General features: G+C 43.4%; 2 protein-coding genes across 5 annotated transcripts in view; one reads left to right on the top strand and one right to left on the bottom strand.

The window, feature by feature from the left end:
- Positions 1-24,981, top strand: part of CYFIP1 (cytoplasmic FMR1 interacting protein 1) — a 60,206-nt gene extending 35,225 nt beyond the window's left edge. For all 4 annotated transcript variants that reach the window (XM_086482214.1, XM_086482215.1, XM_086482216.1 and 1 more), the window contains 8 exons: positions 8,397-8,540; positions 10,095-10,185; positions 18,101-18,231; positions 20,545-20,617; positions 21,751-21,845; positions 22,987-23,225; positions 24,129-24,276; positions 24,752-24,981. In XM_086482214.1, coding sequence (XP_086338340.1) covers positions 8,397-8,540; positions 10,095-10,185; positions 18,101-18,231; positions 20,545-20,617; positions 21,751-21,845; positions 22,987-23,225; positions 24,129-24,276; positions 24,752-24,916 — 1,086 coding nt within the window. In that variant the 3' untranslated portion in view covers positions 24,917-24,981. The remainder of the gene's footprint in view (positions 1-8,396; positions 8,541-10,094; positions 10,186-18,100; positions 18,232-20,544; positions 20,618-21,750; positions 21,846-22,986; positions 23,226-24,128; positions 24,277-24,751) is intronic.
- LOC147416239 (fibronectin type III domain-containing protein 9-like) lies at positions 2,105-2,776 on the bottom strand. The gene has a single exon (XM_086482212.1). It carries the CDS (start codon positions 2,774-2,776, stop codon positions 2,105-2,107), a length of 672 nt encoding a protein of 223 aa, XP_086338338.1.
- Positions 24,982-27,038: the final 2,057 nt, after the last annotated feature.

The raw sequence follows: 27,038 nt of genomic DNA, 5'->3' as shown, positions 1-27,038 counted from the left end.
TATATACACGTGTGTATAACATGTGAGTGCATGTAAATATACTGTATTGGACTGCCTTAAAATCCACGTAAAGAAACAGAGATGCAGAGAAGGAAACAGGTTTTCAAGGGCCTAAGATGCTGGCAGAGATGAGAATATATGTCTCTTGGCTCCATCCCTTCAACATTAAAATAATCTTTTCTCTCTTTGATGAAATTCTAGTCAGAGAAGTGTTACCATTAATTTGATTACAAGATCATTTAAAAGCATTTTTTTCTATCCCTGCTACCCAGCCACTGCTTTTTGGCAGTAGACATGTAGCGTTGGCTTCATGCTCTGAGGAGAGTGTTTCAGTGTCTGTTTCATGAAACACCTTCATTTGAAACAGGAGTAAACTGTTGTCATCTTCACGATTTATTTAAGACTGACGTGTAAGACAAAGAAAAACATGTGAGCTGGAGGAAATGCTATGTGGGGGGTGGAGAACACATTATCGCCAACTTAATAAAGACGCCTTTTGAAGTGTTTTCTAAAAGTAATAATCGCCCCCATTCAGGGCGCGTTTCTGTGTGTCGTACCTACCGTAGTAGAAAAAAAAGTAAAGATGATGAATCAAACTTCTGCCAGCTCGTGTCTTCCTAGCAATAGGAGAGTTGACGTCTTTCACGAGTTGTGGGAAATGTCAAAATAGGGTAGCTGAAAAGACCCGCTGCCTGCTGTAAAATATTCGGCGGGCACTCTCTTGCCAAAATGGTACACCGCCTCGGCTTCCGGGGTGTGGTGGGAAGGGATGGCAGCTGCCCAGCCGGCAGTTCTCCAGCCTTTACTGGTACAACCGAGCTGTGCCAACAAGACCGGACTTTACGCATAAGTTCGTATCAATAGGAGTTTAAATTGCCTGCAGTCACAGCGTATCTTTGTTTTTCAGACATACCATAGTGTACAGCAATACTAAGGTTTATTGTCTTTTTATGGAACACAAATGCACTTGAGAGATTTAAAACAGGGTGACTTAAACATGTAAGCCAGACAAGACTTGTCATGTTGTGAGAGTGAACAGATTTCTGTCTGAAGGGCCTTTCTTGGCACTTTGCCATGAAGCTCAAGGCAGAGTGAGAGGATCGGCAGATTTGCTTGTTACAAAAATAGAATGTGTTTTGGCATATTTACTTCCTTGCCCCTTCGTTAACACAAAACGTACTGTGCAGTTGGAGAGGAGTTTGCAGCTGGTGAATGAGTTTTTATCATTAACACTGAGAGGGAAAGAGAGAAGGAAGGGCCAGGAGTTGCTTCTCTGAACTCCCATCTCCTCTACAGGGAGTCACTCACCCGTGGAGCAGAAGGTAGCTTGTGGCGGGAGCAGAAGGTGGCTTGTGGTGCGTACAGAAGAGCACAAAATACGATAACCCATGATCTTTCCTTAGTTTCATTAGAAGTGTCCTTACAGAGTCGCTATCTCACATGTGTTTTTAGACTGAGGCGCAATTCAGATAGACGAAAGGATACCATTAAAATCCTGGTGAGTTTAGCTCACGTACCGAGACTGACCTCATTCAGATGGGAGCTATGGAGAGCGCCGTGGTCGGTGAAGCGCATCGTCTGCGTGATACTGTTTGTAGTGTGTAGTTTGAGAAGCAGTCAGGCTTGTGGGTTTAAAACTCCCACTGGCAAACCACTGCACTTGGGGTGTACGTTCCACTTGCCTGTAGTGTAGCAGTATGGGCTGCCATCTGAAAATTTCTACTCAGTTTTAATTTACGCTAGTAAAAAGAACAGTCTCTTAGTCACTTTTGATTCACTTTTGTATTTGTTTGCTGTTTTGGACTGAAGAAAAGCAACCAAAAAATCCCCTCAAAATATAAACCGATTATTTGCTACATGCTTTGCTTTTATATAGCAGAGCGTGGCTGAAGTGCTCACTTCTTGGGAGTCTGAACCTTTGCCTCCGAGTGCCTCTGGCTGCCTACGGGCTGTCGGAAAGGAACGTGACGCCTGAGGTCCAGCCAGGAGCGCTGCGGCGAGCAGTCGGAGCTCCGCGTTGTGAGCGCTGACAATCCACGCCATCCGTTTGAAGCAGTTGGGATGTCAAATGTAGTCAAAAAATCTCCTCCCTGACAAAAGGTTTCTAATTTATAGCAGAGCGCTGTCCTGTCGTTGGCACTCGTTCCTGGCTTTTGGAAGGGCGTGTGACTGGCTCTTTGCATGCCGAGGGATTCTCTATGATGGTGGCCAGCTGGATGCCACCCGGGTGCTTTTCCTCAGTGTCCTGCATCAGTTGGCTCTGCCTGCCGAGCTCCTCCGAGGCGTATGCTGTGCTTTGGGTCCACGCCTTCCCGTGGTCTTGTTTGGAGGTCCTGTTTCGGCCTTGCAAACGCTCGTGTCTCCTGCGGCACAGGAGGTGCAGGCAGCCGTAGAGGAGGATCGCAGCGATGATGAGGAGCAGGACGCTGCTGGTGAGCCAGATGCCCAGCGCCAGCTCTTTCTTGGTGTTGCTCGCAGACGCCGGGTCTCTTTCCAGCGTGTTAAAAACTCTGCACTGGTCACTGGAGGGGTTTGCGGACTGGCAGGTGACACACACGATGTACGTCGTTAGCGGGGTTAGGTTTTCAACGACAAAGGAAGAGCGGCTGGCAGGCACCCTCTCTTCCTTCTGGAAGCTCTTTCTCGAGTAACTGGATAGCATGCTGTTCCAGTTAGGGTGGTACATGACGCTGTAAAAGCTGTCGGCACAACTGGCCGTTTTTGGCCAAATTACCATTGCCGTGTTTCCTGTGATGTTTTGGACGGTTATTCCCATCAGGATGTTGCTGAGGTGTTTTTTTCTCTCCCAGTGCTGATCTCGCTGTGGAAAGGGAAGATGTTCGTTTCCCAGGGAGGTAGCAGAAAAGCTGCAGCACTGGGGAGGTCGTGTGGGTCTTAATCGTAGCGCTCTGTAATTTGGGAAAGGAGTTTATTAGGAAAGTATGCTCTTGTCTTCGGTACTGCTCTGTAAAAGTGGTAGTTGGAAGTTCATAAGGTTTAGGGTATTTTAATCTGTGTATTTCTTTCCCAAGTGGAAGGATGAACATGTACCTATAGAAATTTAATCAGAGCTGCTGCCAGTACAGGTGAGCAGTTGTACCTTGTCTCCATGAGAGATGGTATGTTTTGCAGAATTTGCAATCGGGAAACCACTTCCTTTCACAGATTTTTTCCAGATGACTGAAAAAGAAATGCAGCAGTTGTTTTTCTCTCTGCTCTGAGTATTTTATGTTTTATTTTATGTACGTGGTGTTTTACATAATCTCAAAGCTTGCTTCCGTGAGCAATGAATTTTCTTACGTTAAGTGGCAAGAGAGGAGTGGCAGGAGTGGATTTTGAGGGATAAATTCCTCTACCAGCCACAAGTCTTCATTTTTGCCAGTCACGATCACTTAAAAAACAAAACAGTATGTGGAAACATCACCAGATATTATTTTGTCTCCAATATAATTTTACATTAGTTTGTTAGTCGCCGATACTCTCCATTTTTTTGCCGGTGACTTGGCACATCTGTAGCCACTGCTAGAGCAGTGTGATGGCTGTACGTGGGTGGCATCAGTATCACAATATTTAGTCTTGATGCTAGTCGGGCTCTTGGAAAACCTTTTTCAAACTGAACTTAGTTGGTGAAATACAGCTTTTGCTATAGCATAACTTTTGGATAAATAGTGGGTTTTTAAAAATGTCTAATACTCTTTTCTGTTCTAAGTGATTGTGTGTAATTCCACAGTCTGTCTGCCCTGAACTTACACTCCTCCTCATGATGAAATTGAGATTAGAAAAACTGCCGGTATCTTGAGATTCTCAGTTTGTGTTACCACTGTAAATAGTGAAAGGAAAACATCTATTTTCTGCAATTCTCTGAACACATCTATTAAAGAATATATAATAACAGCCAGTGGGTATTTTCATTTGTTTGGCGTGGTTTTTTTGCTTTTACTGTTGTGAGGGTATCTTTTGAAAAAGAGCCTACCTTGGCAATTTAATCTGATTCTCTTAATTTAGTAGTGGGTTTCTAGTGGCACTCATGTGAAAGTTTTTTCCACTGTGTAAGTTTCTTGCTTTTTGTGTTAAGATAAATGTCCGTGACAGTAACCCTGTATTTAGTTGTTTATAACTTCATTTTTATTTTTATTTTTTTTTATGATCAGGTTTAAAATGTTAAGTCTCCTGGCTAAATAACAGTTGACTATTGAAAATTCTCCTGATGAAGAGAGCTTGTAAGATTTGCTCATAACATATTCTGAAATTATTCTGTAATACTTTTATTGTATTCTATGCTAGATAGGAGGCTGGCATAATATATATTATTACTGGAATTTTTATAGTTACATTACATTAATAGTAAGAATTCTGTGACTGTTTATGTGAAAATTGATGGTCAAGGCTTTTGGATTACACTTCTTGGGAAGTGGGAAGAAAAAGATGTATGTTTATCTTCATTACAACATAAAACCTTAGATATGATTAATCCGGGTAGATGCTGCCATTCCAATTACGTGCTAAGTGCACCCTTTTTGATACAGCAAATATAAAGAAACTGAGTTTGTAATCAAATAAACTTACTAGACAGGCACATTCTGGCATCTACCCAAATTCTGCAGATATTAAAATCAGGGGCATTAGTAAGATCAGAGCTTTCACTTGCTCAGTTGTCTTCTCTTTAGCTGGTAGATCCCAATTACTCAAAATTATAATTTATTTTTCATAGAACACTTCCTAACAGTCTAGAAACAATAGTTTAATCATCACAGCATTTTGTAAGTAGAATGTTTGGATTTTAATTAAATAACAATAACACATTTCTGTTGTTACAAAATGTCAGTTATTAGAAGACACATAATTACTGACATATAAATGTTTGGAAAACCCATTTGATGTTTTATAAAGTCAGTACTTACCGTCACTTCCTGATGGAAATTTCAGAACAGAATTTTCATACGGTGATGCTGCTGTGAAAACGATGTAAACCACTAAATTTTCTGTATCCCTTTTCACATGAATTCTTCCCTGCCTGATGTCTGCTTGCCAGTTTGCTGCTTCTTCCCCTCAGATTTCCTGGACTGGATTCTCATTGCTTGGTGGTTTCAGTTTTTTTTCTCCAGTGCTGCTGGTGGCATGGTTTCTTTGTCTCTTCCACTTAAATTCATGCAAGAGCACATCTTGTCTAAAGATGCTGTTGCCTTTCTTTTCGGAGAACATACAGGAGAAAAAAATAATGTCTTTTTCCCCCCTCTCTCTTGCTTGCCTCCCCTTGGACAGTGTACTGTGCTCTTGTGCGTGTACCCGTAATGCTGTGAGTGATTAATGTTAGCACTTTGATGACATCAGCAACTAGCAACTCTCTTTTTTTTTTTTTGTTTAATTTAAGTAGGGGAGGGAGCAAGCATAGCTTAAAAAACAATGAACTCCATCTTTCCTTCCCTCCCTTTCCACCCCCACCCTCCCTTTGTTATTAGTGGCTTTTGTGCATCATGCGGGGGAAGCAGCGGTGGCGTGTGGTGGTGTTTTCTAAATCCCTTGTCACAGTTTCTAAAGCTCCGCTAATCCAGTGTTTACAGGTGGACCATTTTGGGTACTTCCGCATGAGGGTTATGTTAAAGAAAGGTGTATTTTTAGATTGGCTGGCTTCTAATTGTTCTGTATTGGTGAGTTTTTAAGTACTGAAATAATGTTTTTAGGGCTTACTTTTCTATGACAAATTTCTGCTGTGCAAAGAGGAGTTCCCTCCCTTTAATCTCATGGCAGTAAAATGTTTTAACCTACTGAAGTAAAATTCTCCTTGTGCTATAGCTGAAATCAATAGTTTGGATGCATTTATTGTGGAGACCTACCTGATTGGAAACATCAAAACCAAAAGATGAAATCTCGCCTTTTAGAGACAATTGTATAAAAGCTTAGTGTCTGGGGATGTTCACCTGTAGATACAGGTTTCACCAGTTCTCTCTCCCGTTGATGCCCCAGACCCTTTTTTTCTATGTGGAGAGCTGTGGAAATGCACACGTCGTACTAGAGGGTACAGCTTTAGGCTGTCCACCCGGTGGGGTATGTTTGGAGTTTAGCCTTTTAGCCGGCTCTGATCTGATAGCAGGACCATGTCATGTATTACGAGTCTAATAATTAGCCAAGGATCTCTTTTAGTTTGTGTTCACAGAAAAGATGGCTGAGTATTTGGGAACGGCCCTCCTCCCCAAAAGCCACACAAGCCTGCGGTCCTTAGAACAGAGCTTCCTGGACTGATGGATGGCTGAGGCCAGGGGAGCCTCCAGAGCAGGGTGACCTGCTTGGGGACCTGTTTGGTTGGGTCTCGAACATCTCCGAGGACAGAGACTCCACAGCCTCTCTGTTCGGCCACCCTCACAGCAGTGAAGTTTTCCCTGACATTTAAATGGGATTTCCCGTTTGTGCCCGTTGCCCCATGTCCTGTTGCCGGGCACCGCTGAGCAGTCAGCTCCATCATCTTTACTCCCCCCCATCAGTTACTTACGCACGTGGGTGTGATCCCCCTGAGCGCTCTCTTCTCTAGGCTGAACAGTCCCAGCTCTCTCAGCCTTTCCTCATAGGAAAGATGCTCCAGTCCCTTAATCATCTTCGAGGCCTACTGCTGGACTCTCCCATATGCCTCTCTGTGTCTCTGCAGTGCTGGGGAGCCCACCACTGGACCCAGCACTCCAGGTGTGTCTGTCTCACCCGTGCTCAGTAGAGGGAACAGATCACTCCCTTGACTCTGCCTAACGCAGCCCTGCTGGCTGCTGGCCGCCTTTGCCACGAGGACATACTGCTGGCTTGTGGTCAGTTTCTTGTTCACCGGGACCCCCAAGATAAGAAAAAAAAAAAAAAAACCCAAATCCACCTTCTGCAGGTCAGGCTGTCTTGCTGTATGGTTTCATCACAGATGGACGTTCAGGCACGTAAGAAATATAACTAAACCTTTAAGTATATTTCAGTACTGGCAACTTTTGAATTTTCACATTGCAGCAATAAATTGCTGTTTGGAACTTCCTGTGGTTGTTGAAGCAGATAAAATTTATGTAACTTTCTGTGTGTGAGTGTCATCAAAACATATGCAAAGTTTCTCACTTATGACCTAAGTTGCCTCATTCAGAAAGTTGGTTTTGGATCTCTAGTTCTCTCTCGTTATGACCCAGATGGTCTCTTCCGAGCCTGTGCTTTCATGTGTTTCTTCATAGTGCAACAAATTTTGACGTGTGAGGGTTTGTGAAGTATAAAAGGTGGCCAAGAAATGTTAACCTGTTGCCAGAGTTGCATTCGCTATATATCAGTCTAGAGTCCAATATTTAAATTCCTGAGACCGCTGTTCAAAACATGTTGGAAACTGGTGTTTATATAGAGATTTACCAGATAAATAAAAATGTGTATGTTCTGTCCTGGTATCTTACAAGACTTGATAGAGTTTCATGACTTGAATTCCTAGTAGTTTCTTTGTGGAGTGCCACATATTACAGTATCTGGTATTGACTGACATGGATAATTGGGGTGGGATTTGCACTGAAGAGAAGGTCAGTGTTCTTCCTGGATACTGGTGAAGGAAAATTTTCTGTTACAGCTGATGTTTGTGGAGTTGCGAGTCTAACAGTCCGCTGTCTTTCATGCATGTATTACACTGAAAACTGCGGAACGAAAAGGAAACAGAACAGAACCTTCTGCAAGAAGGGCTGACAAGATTCCCTTTTAAAATTAAATTTCAGGATATTAGGAGAACAACCCTCTTACAGAAATGGAGGGTGTTAATTTTTTGATCCGCGGCTTCAGCAAACAGTTCCTAAATCCCTACACAGCACCAGTCTGTGTGGTTGTGTTTGCTTTGAAGAAATAGTCATTAATACGGCAAAGCACCTGGTCCTATTTATACAACTCGAGAAGAATTGCCATGAGGTTACATCCCAGACTTAGATTTGCTTTGATCTTGTGTACAGCTGAGGGGTTTGAAAAAAGGGAGATGCTTATTAATTAGTCGCAGAGAGCAGTAACTACAGAAGGCTGTTTTTTTTTGTAGTTGAGTCGTCAGAGATTTAAAACACCTACTATGAACTGAAAATTGAAGTAACTTCTTTCAAGATGTTTTATACATACAGGAATGGAAGCTGTGCTTTAAATTTAAGGATCTGTACATTGGCATTGACTACTCTTATCCTTTTGTACCTGTGTAAATAGAAAAGTACAAAAGAGGAAATGTTCATAGTTTTATAAATGGTAAGTGGAAGATGCCTAGTGGAAAAAAAAGTGTTTAGGAAGCTTTGTGTTATTGCTGGAGAGTGAGTGAGATCTGAAGTTATGTTATTTTTAATATGCTTTAAAATGCTGTTTAAGTGAGATTATTATGAAGATGCAGTCATCTGAAATTGCCATTAATCATACCTGTTCTCTCGTTTTAGGCGTTGAATCTGGCGTATTCCAGCATCTACAGCAACTACAGGAATTTTGTTGGTCCTCCTCACTTTAAAGTCATCTGTAGACTTCTTGGGTATCAGGGTATCGCTGTGGTGATGGAAGAGTTGCTGAAAGTTGTCAAGAGCCTGGTATGCTAATTGCCTTTCATTTTCTGCTATTCCAAATGGTTTCTGATAAGAAATATCTCAAGAAAAACAAAGTCAAAGTAAGATCTCAGATAAAACTAATTAAAATGTTGCTTCCGTTGAAGTTCAGTATAAGCTGTGTTGGAGCGTACTCAATGTCTTGTGAGAGCAACAGATGTGCCTTGGTAGCCTGAGCAGTGTTTTGAAAACCTTGGATTCTTCACTGGAGATGAATTTAATTTCTGGAGACCTATGCTGTTAGGTCCTGGGTAACCTCTGGAAAAGTGTGAATGTTTAAAATTAGTTGATTTTGACTTAAAGATTGTACTGTAAATTCACTTTCTCGATATTTTTGAGAACAGCTGGAGTGTGCTTTCTGCCTTGCCTGACTTCAGGGCTTTCATTAATAACATCATTGACAGATGACGCCTTAATAACGAGGAGGGTTTAATCTCTGTGCTTGATCTAGCAATGGGTAGCATCAAGGCCATTTAGAGGAGTGCTCAGAGCAGATGTTGCAGAAGTCATCCATGCAGCCTGGGTATCTTGTACTGGAAAGGGCCTTTTCTGCAACCAAGAGGAGGTTGAGGGGCTGGCTGTTTGCTATGTTGTTACTGTCTGTGTACACAGTCATAGTGCGTTGCAGTTAAGTTTAGGCCAAAGAAATTGCCTTTTCCTCTCTGTCCCTGTTGCCTGTAAGGAGCAAGCTGCCAGAATAATCCAGCTATACCGGGGCGGAGGGAATAGCTGTAGTATTGATAGTCTCACTCCAGAGACTTGGCACATTCCCAAGTTTGTTTACAGTAATTCCCACAATTTTCTAAGTACCTTTTTGATGTTCTAGAAAGGCTGGAGCCTGCTTGGAGGGGTGTTGTGGTCTACTGGGAAGGAGGGAAACCCAGCTATTTTTTGTGGTTTTGGGCTTGAGTGTTGCTTTGTTGTTTGTTTTTTTATTATTTATTTAGGTGCTAAATCATCCCAATTCATTAAAGGTAGCATTGAGCACTTGGGCATTTATAAAGAAGGTTAAAAGGCCTTGGGGGGAAGGTATCCTGCTGGTGCCTGGTGCAGACGCTTAGATATAGGGAGACAGATATGAGATAGGTGGGAGGAAGGCAGACTGACTGTAGGCTGTGACTGTGTCTTAACTGGTATGGCTGGAATGGCCGGTTTGAGCTGTTACAGATGTGCCTAACGCTTAGGATTTTTATCATATTGTTTTTGAAGGCATTCAAATGCAACTTTTTAACCAAAAATCTAAAAGTTGGTTAGATAATAGAGACAGTCTGCAAGAGAAGAACATGATTTCCTCTTTTTTACCATCCTGGCCTTAGCTGTTGTGCTGCTTTTCCTGTAGCAAAAAGTGTCTAATGCCACATGAAGGAAAGTGCAACTGTATTCATTTGAAAAAGTTGCCTTTTTGAAGATGATGATGGAGAGAATTAAACGCAGCATTTTTAGAGCTTGTTCAATTCATGGGTAGGTTGAATGCAATTTATTGTAAAGTTCCTTAGTTCGGTAACACTGACGTCTTCACACGCATCTGTTTTCTCTTAGTTACAAGGGACGATTCTTCAGTATGTCAAGACCCTAATGGAAGTGATGCCTAAGATCTGTAGGTTACCAAGACACGAGTATGGTTCTCCAGGTTAGTTCGTGTTTGGTGTTACCATAGCAGCCTTCATAAGATGATACTAACCACTGCCTTCTGGATCACGTGTACCTCTGTCTTTCCCTGCCCTTCTTCTCTCTCCCAATAATCAGCACTTAGTCTGGTGTCTGTTTGTTCGTTTGTTTGTTTTTCATAACAAGAATCATTGAATGCTGGGCTTTCCGAAAGTACTTAATAAAGTTTTAAGCTTTCTGTGCTTAGGGCAAATGAAAGGATGACAGTCTGTCTATAGACAGCCTTACGATGTAATTGTGGGATGGGATGTTCACAATAGTTTCTATTTCTAGTCTTTCTTATAAGCGTGTTGAGCTTTTGCCTCTGCAAGTTGGCCTCTCACGCTCTGTGTAAATGTCTCAGATAACCCGGATTCTCTGGAAAAGGCTCTATTCCCTCTTTCTTTGTCCTTATCAAATGTAAGATAAAAGGAGTGATACTGCTGAGAGGCGAACTGGTCCTGCCAGAACAGTGGTGTCCTGAGGCTTGTGTGGGGCGCATCCTAGCCCCATAACAGGAGGTGTGACAGTTGCAGAAGAAGAACTTACTTTCAAAGCTGCTTGCCACTATGGAGAAATTGGCTAATTAGTGTTTATCACATTGTTCACTGAAATTCTGAAACTGCTTCCCCCCCCCTTCAAAATATTCCTCCTCCACAACTTCTAATTAACACAAATTAATCCTTCCATGTGCCACCCACCTCCTGAGGATATCTTTATTTTTCCAGAGTCGATTAAGTTTATTAAATGCCGCTCCAACTGGAATGAGGTTGGTTTTTTAATGCTTCCCACAGCTTGCTTGACGCTCATTACCAACGTTAAATGAAATCAAGCACTTACTAAGTGTTTCCTTCCTGTTTTTCTCCCTGGAGCGTAGAAATGGATGAATCATGGTAGTTAGCAGTATAAAAATAATCTATCTGAGGTTTTTAGCCTCTCATTAAGGTCTGACCACAAAAGCAGTAGGTATTCTCAAATACAGATTATGCATCACTAGGGTCTGTGGTGCTACAGGTGACATTAGGAAGCTCATAGTCTCTTGCCAGAAATCCTCACCTGTAAGGAGTTAGTATTTGGCAGGAGGTGCCCAGGGACTTAAGCAGAAACTTTCTCTAGAGGTTAAAAGGCAATCCATCCTATCAGAAAGCCAAAACTTTATTGTGCAATAGTGGCCTTCACAGGATTGATTAAAACATTTTTAAATCCTTCACCACTTTCCTTTTTTCTTAGATCACAAACTGCTTTGACCTTATATTTACTCTTGCAAAAGAAATCCCGTTATGTTTAGATGCCCACTGTACCAAGAGATCAGAGTAACTCTTGGTTTTATGATGGAAGATCATAGCAACTAGGATTGGACTGGATCTCAAAACCCCAGATTCTCTGCTGCTTCACTGCCCCTGTTGCTGACAGGGTTTGTCCCAATACATGTATTTTTTCCTGTTCTGAACTACTTCTAGCATATAACCTCCCAGGGAGTCTCTTCCAAGAAATGGCAGAGACAGCCTTTATACACTGTCATGCCACCATTCCCTTTCCTTTCGAAGACACTAGACAGAAAAGTCACGTGGAAGCTCAGGGCACCTCCATCCCTCTCTCGCATCACTGCAGAATCGCGTTGCGCTCTCTGACGTCTCCCCATCGTGGAGCTGTCTGCCCTTGGAGCAGCTCTGACTGGTAAAGGACAGTGTTGTCTGTGACGGCGACGTGCTGTAGATGTAGCCCTCATCTGCCATCTTGAGAGGAACTGCCGGATTGTAGAAGGGCAGGCTCAAACCGTGCTTGATTTGAATCCCTGTCCTCTCCTTTCTGTGCTAAATTCTCCCAGGTAGCAGTCTTTGCCACACCTTGTTTACTTGGTTCGCCGCAGAAAATACAAGCTAACACATGCCAACTGTTGTCTGGTCCCAAAACTTCTGCCTCCGAAAGCTTCCTGCGGAAGTTAGTAGTTGTAGTAGTGAGTGCTATGGGGCATGTCTGTGCTGCTTCTATTCTTTTGTCACAAATCCTTTAATCACTTCGCTGTGATTGGTGCTACCTACAGATACAGCCCAAAACTCTGATTCCAAAGTACAGATTGAATGCGTAGATTCTCATCTGTCTTGATGCAACATGCATTTATCAATGCAGAATTAATTTCCTGAGTTCGTTCTCCATATGCAAAGCGATTTAAGTGTGCTCAGCAAGTAAGCCTCTAGCTATTTCATACACTTCGGACTTTTCATTTGGAGAGCTTTGTTTGGGCTCTGTTGATTGCAGTTCCTTGAGCCCTACATAATCAGCCCTCTAGACTTGTGGATTTCTAAACGGTGATTTACTCCTGCTAAAAGGAGCAGGGTACAGACAGTGGCATCAGAGTTGTTCAGGACTCCTGTTTGCCAACGGGTTTGTTTCCATAGGAACAGTCTAATGCAGTGGGGAACTTGCTCAGCTTGTAATCATAAAAATATTTGTCTAAAAATACATTAAGCATAAGTATTTTTAAAGGGACCTTTTAAAGTTGCTAAAGCTCTTAAAGGAATATTGGCCTGTGAGTTGAAACCTGAAATTTCATCTTGGAGGTAACATTTTCTTCTGCTGTGTTTTTCAAGTGTGTGAATACGGCATTCCTGCTCTTGATAAATGAGTATTTCATGGCCTGCCACTCTGAAATGTCATTGGATGTGATGAGGAAAGTAGTTTGTCAGCTCGGCTGCGAGATGAGGCTTAGATTTTTGTCACTGGTATACCGGCCCTCCTAAAGAAGGTCTTTTTAAAAAAAATCAATGGTCTTAGCAAGACATTAACTTGGTGAGAAAGTAGCCGAACTGTGTATTTTTTCCTAAGTCTAGCATTTCCATGTTTCTTCTTTTAAAAAAGAAAAAAAAACAACAAAGAAACAAAGCACCCAAAGCTGGTTCAGGGCAAAACACTCATTACAGTGGGCCATGATCTCTTGAAATGCCATGTGTTTGCCCAGCAGCGTGGGGAAGCCTCCCAGTGCCCCGTGCCGCCGGCTGCTGTGTTCCCGTCTCTCCCTGGGCTGACTGTGCTGCTGGCTACACCTGCTGAGCTGCTTGAGCACAGCAGCCTGGCAAAAACCAGTCTTCCACCCCTCCTTTTTCTGGACTATTTCGGATCAGAGTCTAATAGGAACTGGAGCTAGCCTGGGCCGGGAAGCATGGTGGAGGGCAGTGGTGGCTAAAGGCTGCTGGGGAAGCATCCCTTGGGGCACTGCAGAAGGGCTAGTTATGCTTCCTGTATCCCAGGGTTTTGATCAAACTTGGATGAGTAGGAGAATAAGTTAATTACTTCGTGGGGGCACAATGGCTTAAGTCCTCATGAGGAAGAATATAAAGGGAATTTACTCCTAGGTTTTTCTGGAACCTGTCCATTGGAGAAAGATTTGGGAGGGAATCACAGACTATTTGAAAGAATTTGTGGGCAAGCCAAGTAAGGCCTCATTAGCTATGCAGAACATTAGGATATGTCTTTCTAGCAAAATATACACGGTGCACAGGCTCCGTGATCATAATTCCCAGATACATGTGCATGCTTAAACCTCACGAACATTTCTGTTGAAATGAACAGCAGGACTGCTGGTGTGCAGCGTTAATGATGTCTCTTGTGAGCCAAAGATGTACTTGTAGCTAGCATTTGAAGGTCTGTATGGAAGTGAACATAAACTAAAGGTCATTATAGCACCCAGTTTCTTGGGAGCAGTTTTGCTGTTGCAGATTAGCAGATTTTACTTGACAATAGTCAAGTCAGTACTCTGCAGAAAATATCCCCAAACACAACTAAACCAAGAATTATATTGAAGATCTAGTTTATTGTTAGTCAGCAATTCATTTCTAGAATTCATAGCTAATTTTTGTCCTAATCCTTTAGGTACCAGAATTGTTTCAAGCTCTGGAACGTGTTTGAGTCTGTAGGTGTCCGTTGAGATTGTCTTGTAGAAAATGAAAGGTGCCCAAAGTGAAGAAATCCAACCAGCTTTGCTTTGCCTGTGCTGATTTCGTCTGAGTGCCTAAATTAATTAAGTGTGCAGACTGCACAGCTGAAACCTGGCATCTGCTGTTTGAGTGCTGTCAAGATAGGATTTTGGAAGCAGAAATGGAACCTAATCCTTTACTAATCTTCTGTACTTTACTGGATCTATTTGGTATCAACAGCCTTTGCTTCTGTTGAAATCTGTGTAAATCAGAAACTGGGATTATAAGATCGATTATTATGACACCTAATGTCATCCCATCTGCAGGAATAGAGGGGTTTAATTAGAATTGCTTTCTTGGAGAGAAGGAGCAAACCCAGTTGATTCATATGCCTTGCAAAATGCTGTGCATGTATTACTAATTCAGTAACTTATGAATTGTACCCACAAATAAAATTAGGGGAAGGAGGAAGGTTGCGTGCAGTTAAGTGAAATCTAAGACACTTGTTCTTTATCCAGGGGTTCAGTATGCATGTGTAGTCTTTCATAAAAATATGTTCTGCGTGCTGTACAGTGTAAGGAAGTGTAATCAGGAATGCCATTGCTCAAACATTAATGAAAACATGGTGATGTATTTCTGCCATAGGACTCCACTGGGGAGCAGATCGTGCTTTCAGTGTCATTTCTGTTCCCATCAAAAATAGCCTGTGAAGTTCTGTAAACTTTCCTCTGTTTTGCCAGTAAATCAAGCCCTTCATCTAAGGGGAACGGTTGATGGCAGCATTTGGAACAACTGCATGCTAATACTGAGTGTCAGATTTTCAAAACCACGACACTATAGGTGTGGGTGTGTATTTATATATCTGTAATACGGATACTGGGGCTTTGGGTGAAGAAAAGATCTTTGTTAAGGATTTTGAGAATTCTGGAGCGACTGTAAAAGGCAATATGTAATTTTGATGGTATGAACCTCAAGTCTCTCTGACTTCTGCTATCCTGCTGCTTTTGGGTGGACTCACCACCTCTTTAGTTTCAGTTGCACCTTCAGTATGAGTTCCTTGTTGCTGGTCACAGTCCTCTGTGCCGCTCCTGGTTTCTCTCTGTGCCACCCTGCTCCTTTGCATTTGCTGTAGGTGACATGTGTTATGCTCAGGATTTCACTGCCCATATAAGATCGATAAAATTTTCTCATCATCTTTCTGGACATCAGTCTCTTTTCTGATACTGCCCACAAAATCCCCAGGCTGGGTGGGGTATTGAGGAGAGTCTGAAAACCCCGCTCTTTTCCCGTCATGACTGATGGTTGTTTCTGTGTTGCAGTAGCAGAATCGACCGTGTGCTCTGCCTAGCTGCTATTTCTCACCAAATTGCTCCCCACTCACCCGACAAGCTAAAGGGAACGACATCCCTGTGTCTGTCCTTGTTGCTCAGATAGCGCTTTTTCGCCACGGTGACTATGTGGAGAAGTCTACAGTAACTCACTGGGTTTCGGGGAGTCTTCCAGCCCTTCTGTTGATTCACCATCAGTCTCTGTGTACATGCCATGGATACTAAGACCAGAAGTGTTTGTACATATTGTAGTTTTATTTCCTCTAAGGCACAGACCTAAGCCCAGGATAATGCAATGGACTTTCGTTTTCCAGAAAGTCCTGGTGTGTGGAAAGTATTTGACTTGACTTCTAGTAGTTGATACTTAGAAGACCTTTCTTGCTATGTGTGGAAGCCCTTTCATCAACAGAGAAAAACACAAAGGAAATATTAGGGCGTGTAGTACAAAACACTGTAGACTTGTGGTAACTCTTGCTTCAATTCCCTCACTTTGCATTTTTTCCCTAGCATCAAAAATTTTTTGTGAATAATTTTCTACCGTATCAATCTGCCTTTTCAACCTCATCTTTCAAACAGGAGTCCCAGTATTCAGCACTGCAGCATCCCATTCCTACGGTGGGCAGGTGTGTTTAAATTTGTTAACAAACCCGAGTCCTCGCTGCTGCTCAGACACATGGAATTGCAATTGGCCTTTATACCGCAGCGTTGAATGAACACCGACAGTCTTTTCCAGAGCTTTTTCATTACATAGGCCCCATGTTAAGGAAAGGAGGGAGTTGGTGGTGTGCTGGCATGACTTGTTTGCTTTTTAGCTAGATTTAAATGTGTTGCTTTTGAATAAATCAAGTTCAGCACGCACTCACTACATCTGACCTTTCTCCATTAGTTTTTCAGCTCTGTTTTTCTATTGAGTCACTAAACTACTAAAGTTAGGTCTGAGATTTATTTCCACTCAATGCATGTGGGAACACTCATTTACTGTGAATTTTCTGTTGACAAACAGTTCTTTGAGATGTAACAGAGCCAGCCCTGGATCCTCTCGCCTTGCACCTTACTGATGTTCCGTGTTATTAATTTTAATGACATGAGGCTTTCTGGAGAAGTGTGTGGGTTAGCTACACAGTTCCCTCCTTCACTGCATGTTTTCAAGTTCCTCTGGTGAATTTGAGGGATTTCCTTGGAATAGATACGCTGCAGGCTGTATTTGGTGTTTGTCTGCTCCCCTCTCAGCTGTTGCTTGGCTGAGTGAATACCAAAGCCTAATCTCCTGCACAGGAAGAGTTCATCAGTTGTGTCCAGGGAACGCTTGGGATGGGGGGGCGGATCAGTGCTCTCTTGCCTTGTCTCTTCTCAATTGCTTTAGATGTGATTGGGTGGAGATTTAACTCTGACTTAATTCACTGTAATGGAAATGAACTTCTGTGTGTAGCACACAGTTCTAAAGCTTTGTGCCATGCATTTTCAGATGAGGGTTTTGGTGGCTTTTTAGAAGGGCCAGGCTTGTGCAGACAGAGGGAAAAATGCTGATAAAAGTTAACTTGTAAAAAGATGGAGAGCTGTCTGACCTACTGCAGTTCTCTGCTCTTCCTCGCCCATCCTGCACATCGCTTTAACCTCTACGGTGCGACCCAGACGAGTTCTCTGCAGCAGCTGCTGAGCCCGGGGTTTCCCAGGTTTGTCTCTAACCAAGGGACTGCACAACCTTTCTGGGGCTGAGGGGAGAGGAGCTGGAAATCCACCAGCATGTTACGTGTCATCGTTGTTTGGGAGAGGTTTGGTGGAAAAGATGTATGTTTATGTAAATGACGTGGTTTTGAAAATAATCATTTTAGCTGTTTTTCAACAGCTTTTGGCAAAACTTTGACAGAAACAGTGTTCTGAACTGCGCTTGTCAGCGGGATCTGATGTACCCACAAGCCAACAGAGAGCTTAACTTGTGATTTCTGCATTTAATTGTTTTGTGGGATTGCAGATCACCTCTGTGGCACAGAGTCGTAGCCTGGCACCACCCCTCTTCCCTCTATCTTCAGTGCTGTGCTCCTTGCTGGCTCTGTCATCCTTGGAAATAACAGCTGCGAATTGAACATGTAGGGTGGTGTGGCAGGTTGGGGGACAGAGGCTGAAACAGGACTAATAGCAGACGAGAGCCCCAGTGTCTTTTCCTGCTCCTGGAAGTTATTTTCTTGCTTCTTATACTGGCTCTCTTTTCCAGGAGTGAGAAGCTAGGCACTCCATTTTGCATGGTTTGTGCAATTAAAAAGGTCAGCACGCCACTGGCTTAACACTTCATAACCTCTGATTTTTAATGTATTGAAGTTCTGCTCCTTTCAGTTTCCTCTAGGCTGCACACCTGGAGACAAAAATCTCATGTGCTGGTATCTGGAGAGAGAACTCTAAGCCCGCACCCTCAGCTAGTTGCGCTCTGATACCGTGTGTGCGTGCGCATTCAGTGCAACCTTTGAATAGGCAAATTGGTTAGAAAATTGGAGTGCTTTTGAGGCAGAAAGAAAAATTAGCCCTGATCCGTAGGACTCTTACTCACATGACTAGAACCTTTTCTCTGCTTTCCCAAGGTAATAGTTGTGCCTGCGTGATCATCACTAGATTTTGTTCTGGCTCCTGAGATTTAATTTTTTTGCTTCTCTTTTGATTTCAGGTATCTTGGAGTTTTTTCACCATCAGTTGAAGGACATTGTTGAATATGCAGAACTGAAGACTGTCTGCTTCCAGAATTTGCGGGAAGTGGGAAATGCCGTCCTGTTTTGCCTCCTCATTGAACAGAGCCTGGTAGGTGCCTGCTGTGCTAGTTTAAAACCCATCTGTCTCTCAAAATGTACTCTTAAATTTTTGTTGCTAACATCATAAATAACAAGGCTGAAATCTGCAAGTTTGCTATTGCTGAAGGGCAGATGGGCAGAAACAGTTCCCTGCTCCGATCTCTTGCAGTGGCTTTCATGTCTGTGAGATAGCGGGGATGCCTGACTTTGCTGGGTGAGAGACATTGCCTCGTGTACAGTACCTGAGGATCAAATATTATGACTTTCATCATAAATTATGATCAAATACCGTATTCCTGCAGTCAGTAACAGGGTGGCTACTCTCTTTATGTCAATGAGTTGTGCAGCTGATACTGTTATTTTTCTTCCCTGCTTGTCGTTCCTGTTGTCATCCGAAACATCGCAAAGTTAACATGGACTTCTTGGACATCCTTCTTGCCACTAGGATGGCTGGCAGTGGTGCCCGCTCTGCCGGGCGTTCATCTGTCCTAGTTTGAACGAAGCTGTGAAACATGTCCAGTCTTTCAGCTGCTTCCTATATGCCTTACAGCACACGAAGCTGCCCTCTGCTGAGGCCATGGTGCTACAATTGCTCTTTATCCTTACCTCTCCTTTTCTTTTCCCACTCTTCTTTCGTATTCTACAATCTGCTGTTCAAACAAAATAGCCAGCTGTGTAATTTCTTGGTCTTCATGCTTTTGGGCGCTTACAGAGGGAAAGGTTGGCATCGCTTGTGGGCCAGAAAAGCAGCAGGTGTGCTGGCTTCCCTTTCTTTACCTGGGTTGTGCTTCTGGGACTTGGGTGGGGAGTCTCTTCCCTGCCTGTCTGTACAGGACACTCTGCCCACGCTGTGCAAGCACACGCTGCCGCTGAGGCTGGGCTGCCCGTCCCATAGAGGTCTTTGCTGTCTGCAGACCCACCACGTCATTTCCTTGGCAAGCTGGCTGGGGGCCTGCCACTGCACAGAAATAAATCCTCACGTAACACTGCTTCTCTAGGGTGCACTAAAGCTGTTGATGTTAGATAAGGCAGTGAAGACACACTGTTCCTCAGAGTCCTGTTTATGCTGTTAGAAGATCCCTCCCTCGTGGTGGAAAGTAATTGGAGGGACAGGTGACAAGCAGTGAAGCCGCATTCAGTAACGGGATAGCTGAAACAAAATGAGAAGCTGGATTCCTTTGGATTCAGGCTAACAGGTACGCAGTGAAAGGCCAGGAAGGTGAAGGCCCTCACTGCTGGAGGGTGTACTGAAGTGACACCAGCGCTGGAGGTATGTTCTTTGGGACGCCGCCTTGGTGACACTTTCTAGTAATACACCCCTGCCTGCTGCCCCTCCTCTTGTTTTTGCCCTTGGTGGTGCCCTGATGTCCTGTCACAAATGGCAGTATTTTTCCATTGTGGTCACCCATGATCACTTAACTAGACTTTGCCCCAGTGCACAATGTAGGTCTGTAGTGCATTTCTGCTAGTGGGCGAGTCTTGTTGATCTCGACGGCCTAGCACATGCATTTTCAAAGTGTTGACATAGAATCATAGAATCATTTAGGTTGGAGAAGACAGTTAAGAACATAAACTCCAGCCATAAGGAACTAGATGTGGGGAAGAAGGCGTATTAACTCCGGTACCCTGGCCTTTCTGAGTGTATGGTTGATGAACACCTCTTCTAATATAGTGCTGAGGGACTACAAATGAGCAGGGCCTCTGCTCTGAAAATGAGGAGAGGGCTTACCAAAGTCACGTGTCTGCTTCTGGTCATCTCTGCCTTTTCCCTGCACGTACAGCAGCCAAGAACCAGGAGACATCTGTCTTCCTTCCCCCTGCCCCTAAAGATGCACAATACTTCCTGAGGGGCGGTTCACCGCTGCTGTCCTGTGTCTCAGCCCGCCTGGCGGGGAGATGCCCCCACCATGATAACGGGTGGTGGGAATAGCGTTGGTAAAAATAACCAAGCAGTGACTCATCTCCTTCAGCCCTCCGTTGGTCTGCGCAGGAGCCGTCTGCTGCTTTCACACCGAAATTACTCATTCTGCATTCGTCTTTTTCATAAATACGCTGTCCTTTACGAACTGCCAGCTGAGGGTGGGAGGAGAGCTGCCAGAGTTTATTTGGGAATCCAAGGTAACCTGGTGAAATCAAATTGTCTCTTGGGGAGCGATCCCCGTGAGGAGAGCGAGGGTGCGGAGCGACTCTGTGCGGTGGTGACAGAGGCTGGCTGCCCTCTGGTGTTGAGGCGATGGCGTGCTTCTGGAAGCCCGCTTTGGGGATCTGGTGTGGTTTGGGGATTCTTCAGTCCTAAATGCCTCTCTTTTCCTTTTCATTCCAGTCCCTAGAGGAAGTGTGTGACCTGTTGCATGCAGCGCCGTTCCAAAATATCCTGCCCAGAGTTCATGTCAAAGGTATTGGCTAATGAAAACGCCTTCCTTGGGTAATGCTTTCCACTTTCCTTGCCTCCTGCTGCAGTTTCAGTGGCCATCCTCAGTCATCCTTTACAACATCGCTGTTAGTTACAGGACAGAGGTAATATTCAGGCCTGTTTGCCCGGGTGAAAAATACGTGCTTCTTAGCGAGGCTCGGTGCAAATTAGAAGAGGAAGAGGAGGAATACCCTGACAAGGACAGGTGGGATGGATAGCCAGGGCCATATTACCCCTCCATGTGGATGTGGTGAGAGGCTTTTCCAAAGGTGCTGTTTAGTTTATATGATTGTCAATTAAATGAGGTAGGTTTGATCATACAGGGTATGGGAATTCTGTCAGCAGAGTAAGTAAATACAAGCGGTCCCTGCTCCCAGTAGACTTTTCACATGCCTTTGTACTAAACTGGGCGTGCAGTGGTGAATGTTTGCAGGATTGCTTCCTTTGGTACCTGCTTTCCTCATCCTTCATCATCAGAAAGTGAGCTTTTTTTTCCTCTCACGCTTCTTTCTGTGCTGCTCCTCCATCTCCTTTCCTCTCTGTTTCTCGCTGCCAGAGAAGCTGATTTGTTCTGCTCGGAGAAAGCTGCTTGCATCTCTGCATAAAACTAACCAGACCATTGTAAACAATATTTTTGCATTTGCTGGAGAACATTTCCTACTTGCCAGTGATGAGGGGGTGCCAGCTGCTTTTTTTAAGCCTTGCTATAAATAAGATTTCACCCTCATTATACCCCACGTTCTAGAGTCAAGCATTTTGTGTATGATAAGGGGACAATTTACATGGCTTTGTACAAGTGGGAGTCAAATATGTTAGCAGCAGCAGCAGCATAATAGAGCCTTATATTCTTTCTTTAATTTAGCTAATTAATTAAATGCATTCTACAAATCCTTCTTTCTGTTTGCACACACAATGCAACATTTTAAAATATGTATTTTTCTAAAAGCATACTGAATACTAACCAGGTATTTAGAACTGAAATTACCTTTGAAAATAACATACTCAGCTTTCTTCTGCAGTGAATAAAGATTGTGTGAAAATAAGAATTTTCTTGGTTAACTGCAATTTATCAGTGCGCTCTCTTTTTTTTTTTTTTTTTTTTCCTTCCCCTTTCAGAGGGTGAAAGACTTGATGCTAAAATGAAGAGACTAGAATCAAAATACGCTCCACTACATTTGGTTCCTCTCATTGAAAGATTAGGAACACCCCAGGTAATCTCTCATTTGTGTCAGAGGCAATTCAAGAAATTTCCGAGCACTAGAAAGCCTGTTCTTTCACATGTACCGATGGCTGTGTCAGAACTTCAGCCTGCGCATCCAACTCGCTCGCACAACAGGGTTTGTTTTTTTTTTTTCAGATCTGTGCATTCGGTAAAGCTGTTAAAGCTCAGAAGTTTAAAACATTTGAGATTGGGTTGGAATTGCCAGGTTTTGGAGAAAATGCTAGTTTGTGTGTACGTTGCTATGTGATACCCTCTCAGTGTAAGGGCCAGCCTGGGAGGTCCTAGTGCAAATTCTGCCAAAAGCAATCAGTTTTCTTGTGCACGTATATGTATGTTTTAAAACAATTTATTCCTTTCTCAGCCAGATTATTAGAAACCCTTGGAAAATGAGCGAGTTGTGCTTTCCTGGAAACACAGCAACCAAAGAGAATGTTCTTGAACTGCCTTTGCAGCTTCAGCTCTATTTTCTGTCAGCGTGAGGGGTGCGTTAATTCCATGCTAAGCTTTGCAGTTTACAAGCAATTGAGATGTGAATAGTAGAAACTAAGAGCAAAGTGCTCTGAAGCAAAGACTTCAGACTGCTTTTGTCACCATAGGTGCTGCCGTTCAGTAGGTGCTGCTGCAGGAGAGAGCTCTGTGTGACAGCACAAGCTGGGACAAGCCCTGTCTGGCATTGCCTGCTATCGGTTTGTGCTGTCTTTGGAGCTTGCCCATCTCTGACAGCAGCAGCCGAGGCAGATGTGCAGGAGCGCAGGCAGGAGCCTATTGCCTGTACCAGCAGTGGAGCACTGAACTCTTTGGGTTTGCTTTCTGCCTCCATTTAGGCAAAGAATTCTTTAAACTTCCCTGGGACTAGTCCAGGATTAGCATTACCGCAGTTAGTGTTGCTACACCAATGGCCTGTCTGCTTGAAAAGGCTTTTACAATTTTCTCTGAATGTTTTTTCCATCAAACTGAACCCCAGGTGAGTGGCCTCTGACCTCACTTAAAGTCAGGGGGAATTGCTTCTAAAATACACCAAGCGAAACTGAAAAACGTGGTGGTGGGTTGTTTTGGTTTTTTTTTTAAGTAATGTCTTGTGGTCAAGTGGCTTTTACCAGGATTTTGCACTTTCTTTCTCTCCACCTTAGCAAATAGCAATCGCAAGGGAAGGGGACTTGCTGACCAAAGAGCGCCTCTGCTGCGGCCTCTCCATGTTTGAGGTTATCCTGACGAGGATCCGCTCCTTCCTGGACGATCCCATCTGGCGCGGGCCCCTGCCCAGCAATGGGGTGATGCACGTGGACGAGTGCGTGGAATTCCATCGCCTCTGGAGCGCGATGCAGTTCGTCTACTGCATCCCCGTGGGAACGCACGAGTTCACTGTGGAGTACGTAGCGCACCGCCAGCTGCCGCGGTCCACCTGCGGGCAGCAGTGCTTTGCTTGTCCTCCCCGTAACCGGCAGGGGGCGCAAGGCGTTAGAACGGAGGGGTTGGTTTGTCCATCTGCAACGCCGGGAGGGCTCATAACGCGTGAACACAGATATTACTGTCTTTTTAGCAAAAATAACCCTCTGTTTTAAATACTGCCACTGTATAGCGAATGATCCCATGACAAACAGGCCCCAGAGCAGACATCTTTCAATAGCGGTCAGACCCCTACAGATGCTGACTTAAATCAAAACAGCTCAACGTTGGTGTGTGTATTTCTAACAAGTATTTGTCTTCTCTGAATTAAAAGCAAGAACGAGCACTTGGACGTTAACGTGATTAACACGAGTTAACCAGGAGCTGTAGTTCTTGGGTTTGTTAATGTCGATAATATCCTTATTTTGAAAGACTGTTGAGCTGCAACGTGCTTTTCACTGAGCAATTACAGAGGCAACAGCACAGGACGTTTCCTTCCTTTCACGCCTGCAGCCCAAAGGAGCAGAGTGGTGTTGAATTCCCACTTGTTTTCTTGGAAAGTGTTCTTTCCTTTCAAAATGAAATGCTACAGGAGTCTATTGGGGAGTAAATTTTTTTTGGAGTAACTCTGTAAAGTGGAGGGGGGTCTTCTGGTTTTGTTTTTGTTTTTTTGTTTTGTTTTGTTCAGCATCCATTTTGCATCACTTGTGGTATCTGGAAATTAGTTAATTTATTATTAATTTAGTCAGGCTTTTTCAGTATCTTCTAGATTAATGTCTAACGCATTTGTTATTCAGTATAACGGCCGATGACTGAGCATTTCCTGTGGATATGTTTCTGAAGATGTAGGTGAAACGTGCTTTATGTGGTGTGTTTCGTGTCTCAGGCAGTGCTTTGGAGACGGCTTGCACTGGGCCGGCTGTATGATCATCGTGCTTTTGGGACAGCAGCGTCGCTTTGATGTGTTGGATTTCTGCTACCACCTGTTGAAGGTCCAAAAGCATGATGGCAAAGACGAGGTTATAAAGAATGTGGTGAGTTGAAAACGTCTGTTCTGTATTTGCTGTAGAAAAGAAGACAACAATAAATCTGAGCCGTTTGTACCCGGATGCAGCGTAGAGGTAACGATCGCTTTTTAGAATGAAATGCCGAAAATGAGGGCCCCAGGGGTTGTAGGAACAAAAGATTAAGGCATTAGAACTGGAGTTTGAAGGCCCATCAGTGAGAATTCTCATTTCCTGAATATGTGGGATTTTCTTAATGCTTTCCATCTCACGTACATGCATTCCGATTATGACAACACTGCTGTAAATTGCCCTTTTTTTGTACAAAAAGCAGCACTGTCAAAAACCAGAACACACCTTGGATTTTCGCTGGATTAGCTGTGTAAGGCAGACATTCGTAACATTGTTGGGAGAGGTGAGGTAACAGCATTTGCTGGTTTTTTTGTTGAAGCCTTTTTATCTCCAAAGCTAATTCCTGTGTGTTTGGTTTTTTTGTTGTTTGCAGCCTTTGAAGAAAATGGTCGAGAGAATTCGCAAGTTCCAGATTCTGAATGATGAAATAATTGCTATTTTGGACAAGTATTTGAAGTCTGGTGATGGAGAGAGCACACCCGTGGAACATGTGCGCTGCTTCCAGCCACCGATTCATCAGTCCCTTGCCAGCAACTAGACTTCCCGCCTAATGATACTTTTTGCACCTCTTTAGGCTTAAAAGTATGAGGAAAAAAAAAACAACAAACCAACCCCACACCAACAGTTTTAAGGAATATTCTCATCTGCATTTTTTTCAGTATGCCTGTGCCATGCGAGTGGTGCACTGTCCTCTTCAGTCTCCAAGCACAGTAACTGTATACAATCCATACTTATTTTTCTAGGCTAAAATTTTATACACTTTGATTAAAAACCTGCAACTGTAAAAGATTTTTGAAATCTCTTTGCATTCCTGTACTGAGGGGGCCATTTGAGACTGGACTGGCAAAATTTCCCCCTGAACCTGTCAAAGTAAGAGCTGTGGAGGGTAAGAAACTGGGTTCTGTAAAAAAAAAATAATTTAGAAATCCATTCCTAATTGACTGTATTAGAGCATTAATTGCTTAATTAGCCTTTATTAAAAAAAAAACAAAACAAAAAACCAAAAAAACAACAACCAACAAACTCTGCTGGTGCTTTAATTTTTCTAGTCAGTTGATTAGTTTTCCTCTTTGCAAAACTGTTCTCTGAGATCAGTAATTATGGAAATGAAGGCTAATTAAGGTGATTGTTTCAGAGCTATTTAACATAGAGGTGACTGATAGTATTCTGATCTTTAAAAAAGGCAGTAGTCTGGCTGATTAGAACGGGGACTTCTTCCTCATCAGAGCTTCTAACACGGTTTGTATTTCAGTTGGCGATACATCCCTGTGTACCCCAATACACAGGGATAAGGAATTACAAGTGATAAGGAATTCTTGTTCACAAGATTTTTGACTACAGTGATCAGGTGTAATCTATCCCAGTACATAAGCTCTAATGATGTGAATAATGATTTACGTATGGGAAGTATTCGTTTAATTACACTTACTGTATTGTGCAAACACCACATGAGTAAAATTGTTTGTAAAACTTCGCTGCCGTAAAAGTTGAATTTCAAAGCAACCTGTTCAGCCAAAAGCAGTAACTCCTGTTTGCTTCCTCCAGGCTCCGAACAGAGCTTTTCGGTCGGCTGTTAGGCTCAGCCCAAAACAAACATCAGTGCTAAGATGGCTGGAACAGGCACAGATGCGTAAGGACAGGATACGGCTTTCCAGAGGTGGCAGTTGGTTAATGTTTCTAATGCCCGGTGTGAAACCACGAATGCCTCCCTTTGAGAACCCGTTTTTCTCCCTTCCCTCTTACTAGTCCAAGGGTTGGTTACAGCACATCTTTTCTCCTGCTCAGCTCTTTTCTGATGTTTCACAGCAATGGAATAGAGTCCAGCAGTGGGTAGAAATGAGCATCTTGAGAGAGGAAGGATGCAGATGAGGAACATGGAGGTACTGGGGTGGCAGGGAACTGGATTTTGATGAAAGAAATTGACTGAAATTCTTCAGCAAAACAGAGGATAGAGAATTTTCTGGCAATCTATAAGCAAATTTCCTCTACCGCAGGTTTTTCCAGGACATCTGTGCTTGAGAGCTGCTGTTCTGGAGTGGTCTCTGCTGCGGTGGGAGTGCAAACAAGGCTGCCCGGGGTGTGGGAGACAGTTAGGAAAAGCCTGTGCTTTGTGATGCCAGTTTGTTGCAGGATTTCTTTCACAAGGTGCTTAACAGACAGTTTTCTTTCAACGTTTCTTTTTAAGTCTCAGAAGACTTCTAGTCAACCAAGTGCTTCAGGCTTCAGTTAAGGAAATGAGCAACTTTCTTAATTTGAGATAATCATTGGTTATGGGGCAAGTCTGACACACCTGAGGCTTTGGCTTGGCACTGTGGTATACAAATGGTTAAGAAAGCCTGAGGTTTTGTTTAAGAACTATTTAAAAATAGCTAATCGTGATGTGAGTAAAGTCCGTCCTAATTCTTACCAGTTAGCTTTCAGCAGTAAGAGAATTGGTCTCCCACCATCCTAAAACTACTGCCATTAATACATATTTTATGCTCCCTTTTCTCCCTTGGGTATCAGTTTAAGAGAACTCAGCCATTAGTCCTATGAGATGTTCGTTTCCCATTTCTCCAAGGTAGGTTACTTCTTTTCCAACAAGATTATTAGACTCAATGGAAGCTAAAACCTGTTCACCTGGTACAACTGCTCCCAGAGGGCCTATCACAACATACAGT

Source organism: Leptosomus discolor, chromosome 1 (assembly GCF_034619465.1).
Source record: "Leptosomus discolor isolate bLepDis1 chromosome 1, bLepDis1.hap2, whole genome shotgun sequence".
NCBI classification, from domain to species: Eukaryota; Metazoa; Chordata; class Aves; order Leptosomiformes; family Leptosomidae; genus Leptosomus; species Leptosomus discolor.
Note: the sequence above shows the minus strand (reverse complement) of the source record. Positions and strands in the feature narration are given on the sequence as shown.

What these genes read in the sequence shown, in the direction of transcription:
- LOC147416239 (XM_086482212.1), bottom strand. Translation starts at nt 2,776, where the DNA reads ATGGGAATAACCGTCCAAAACATCACAGGAAACACGGCAATGGTAATT.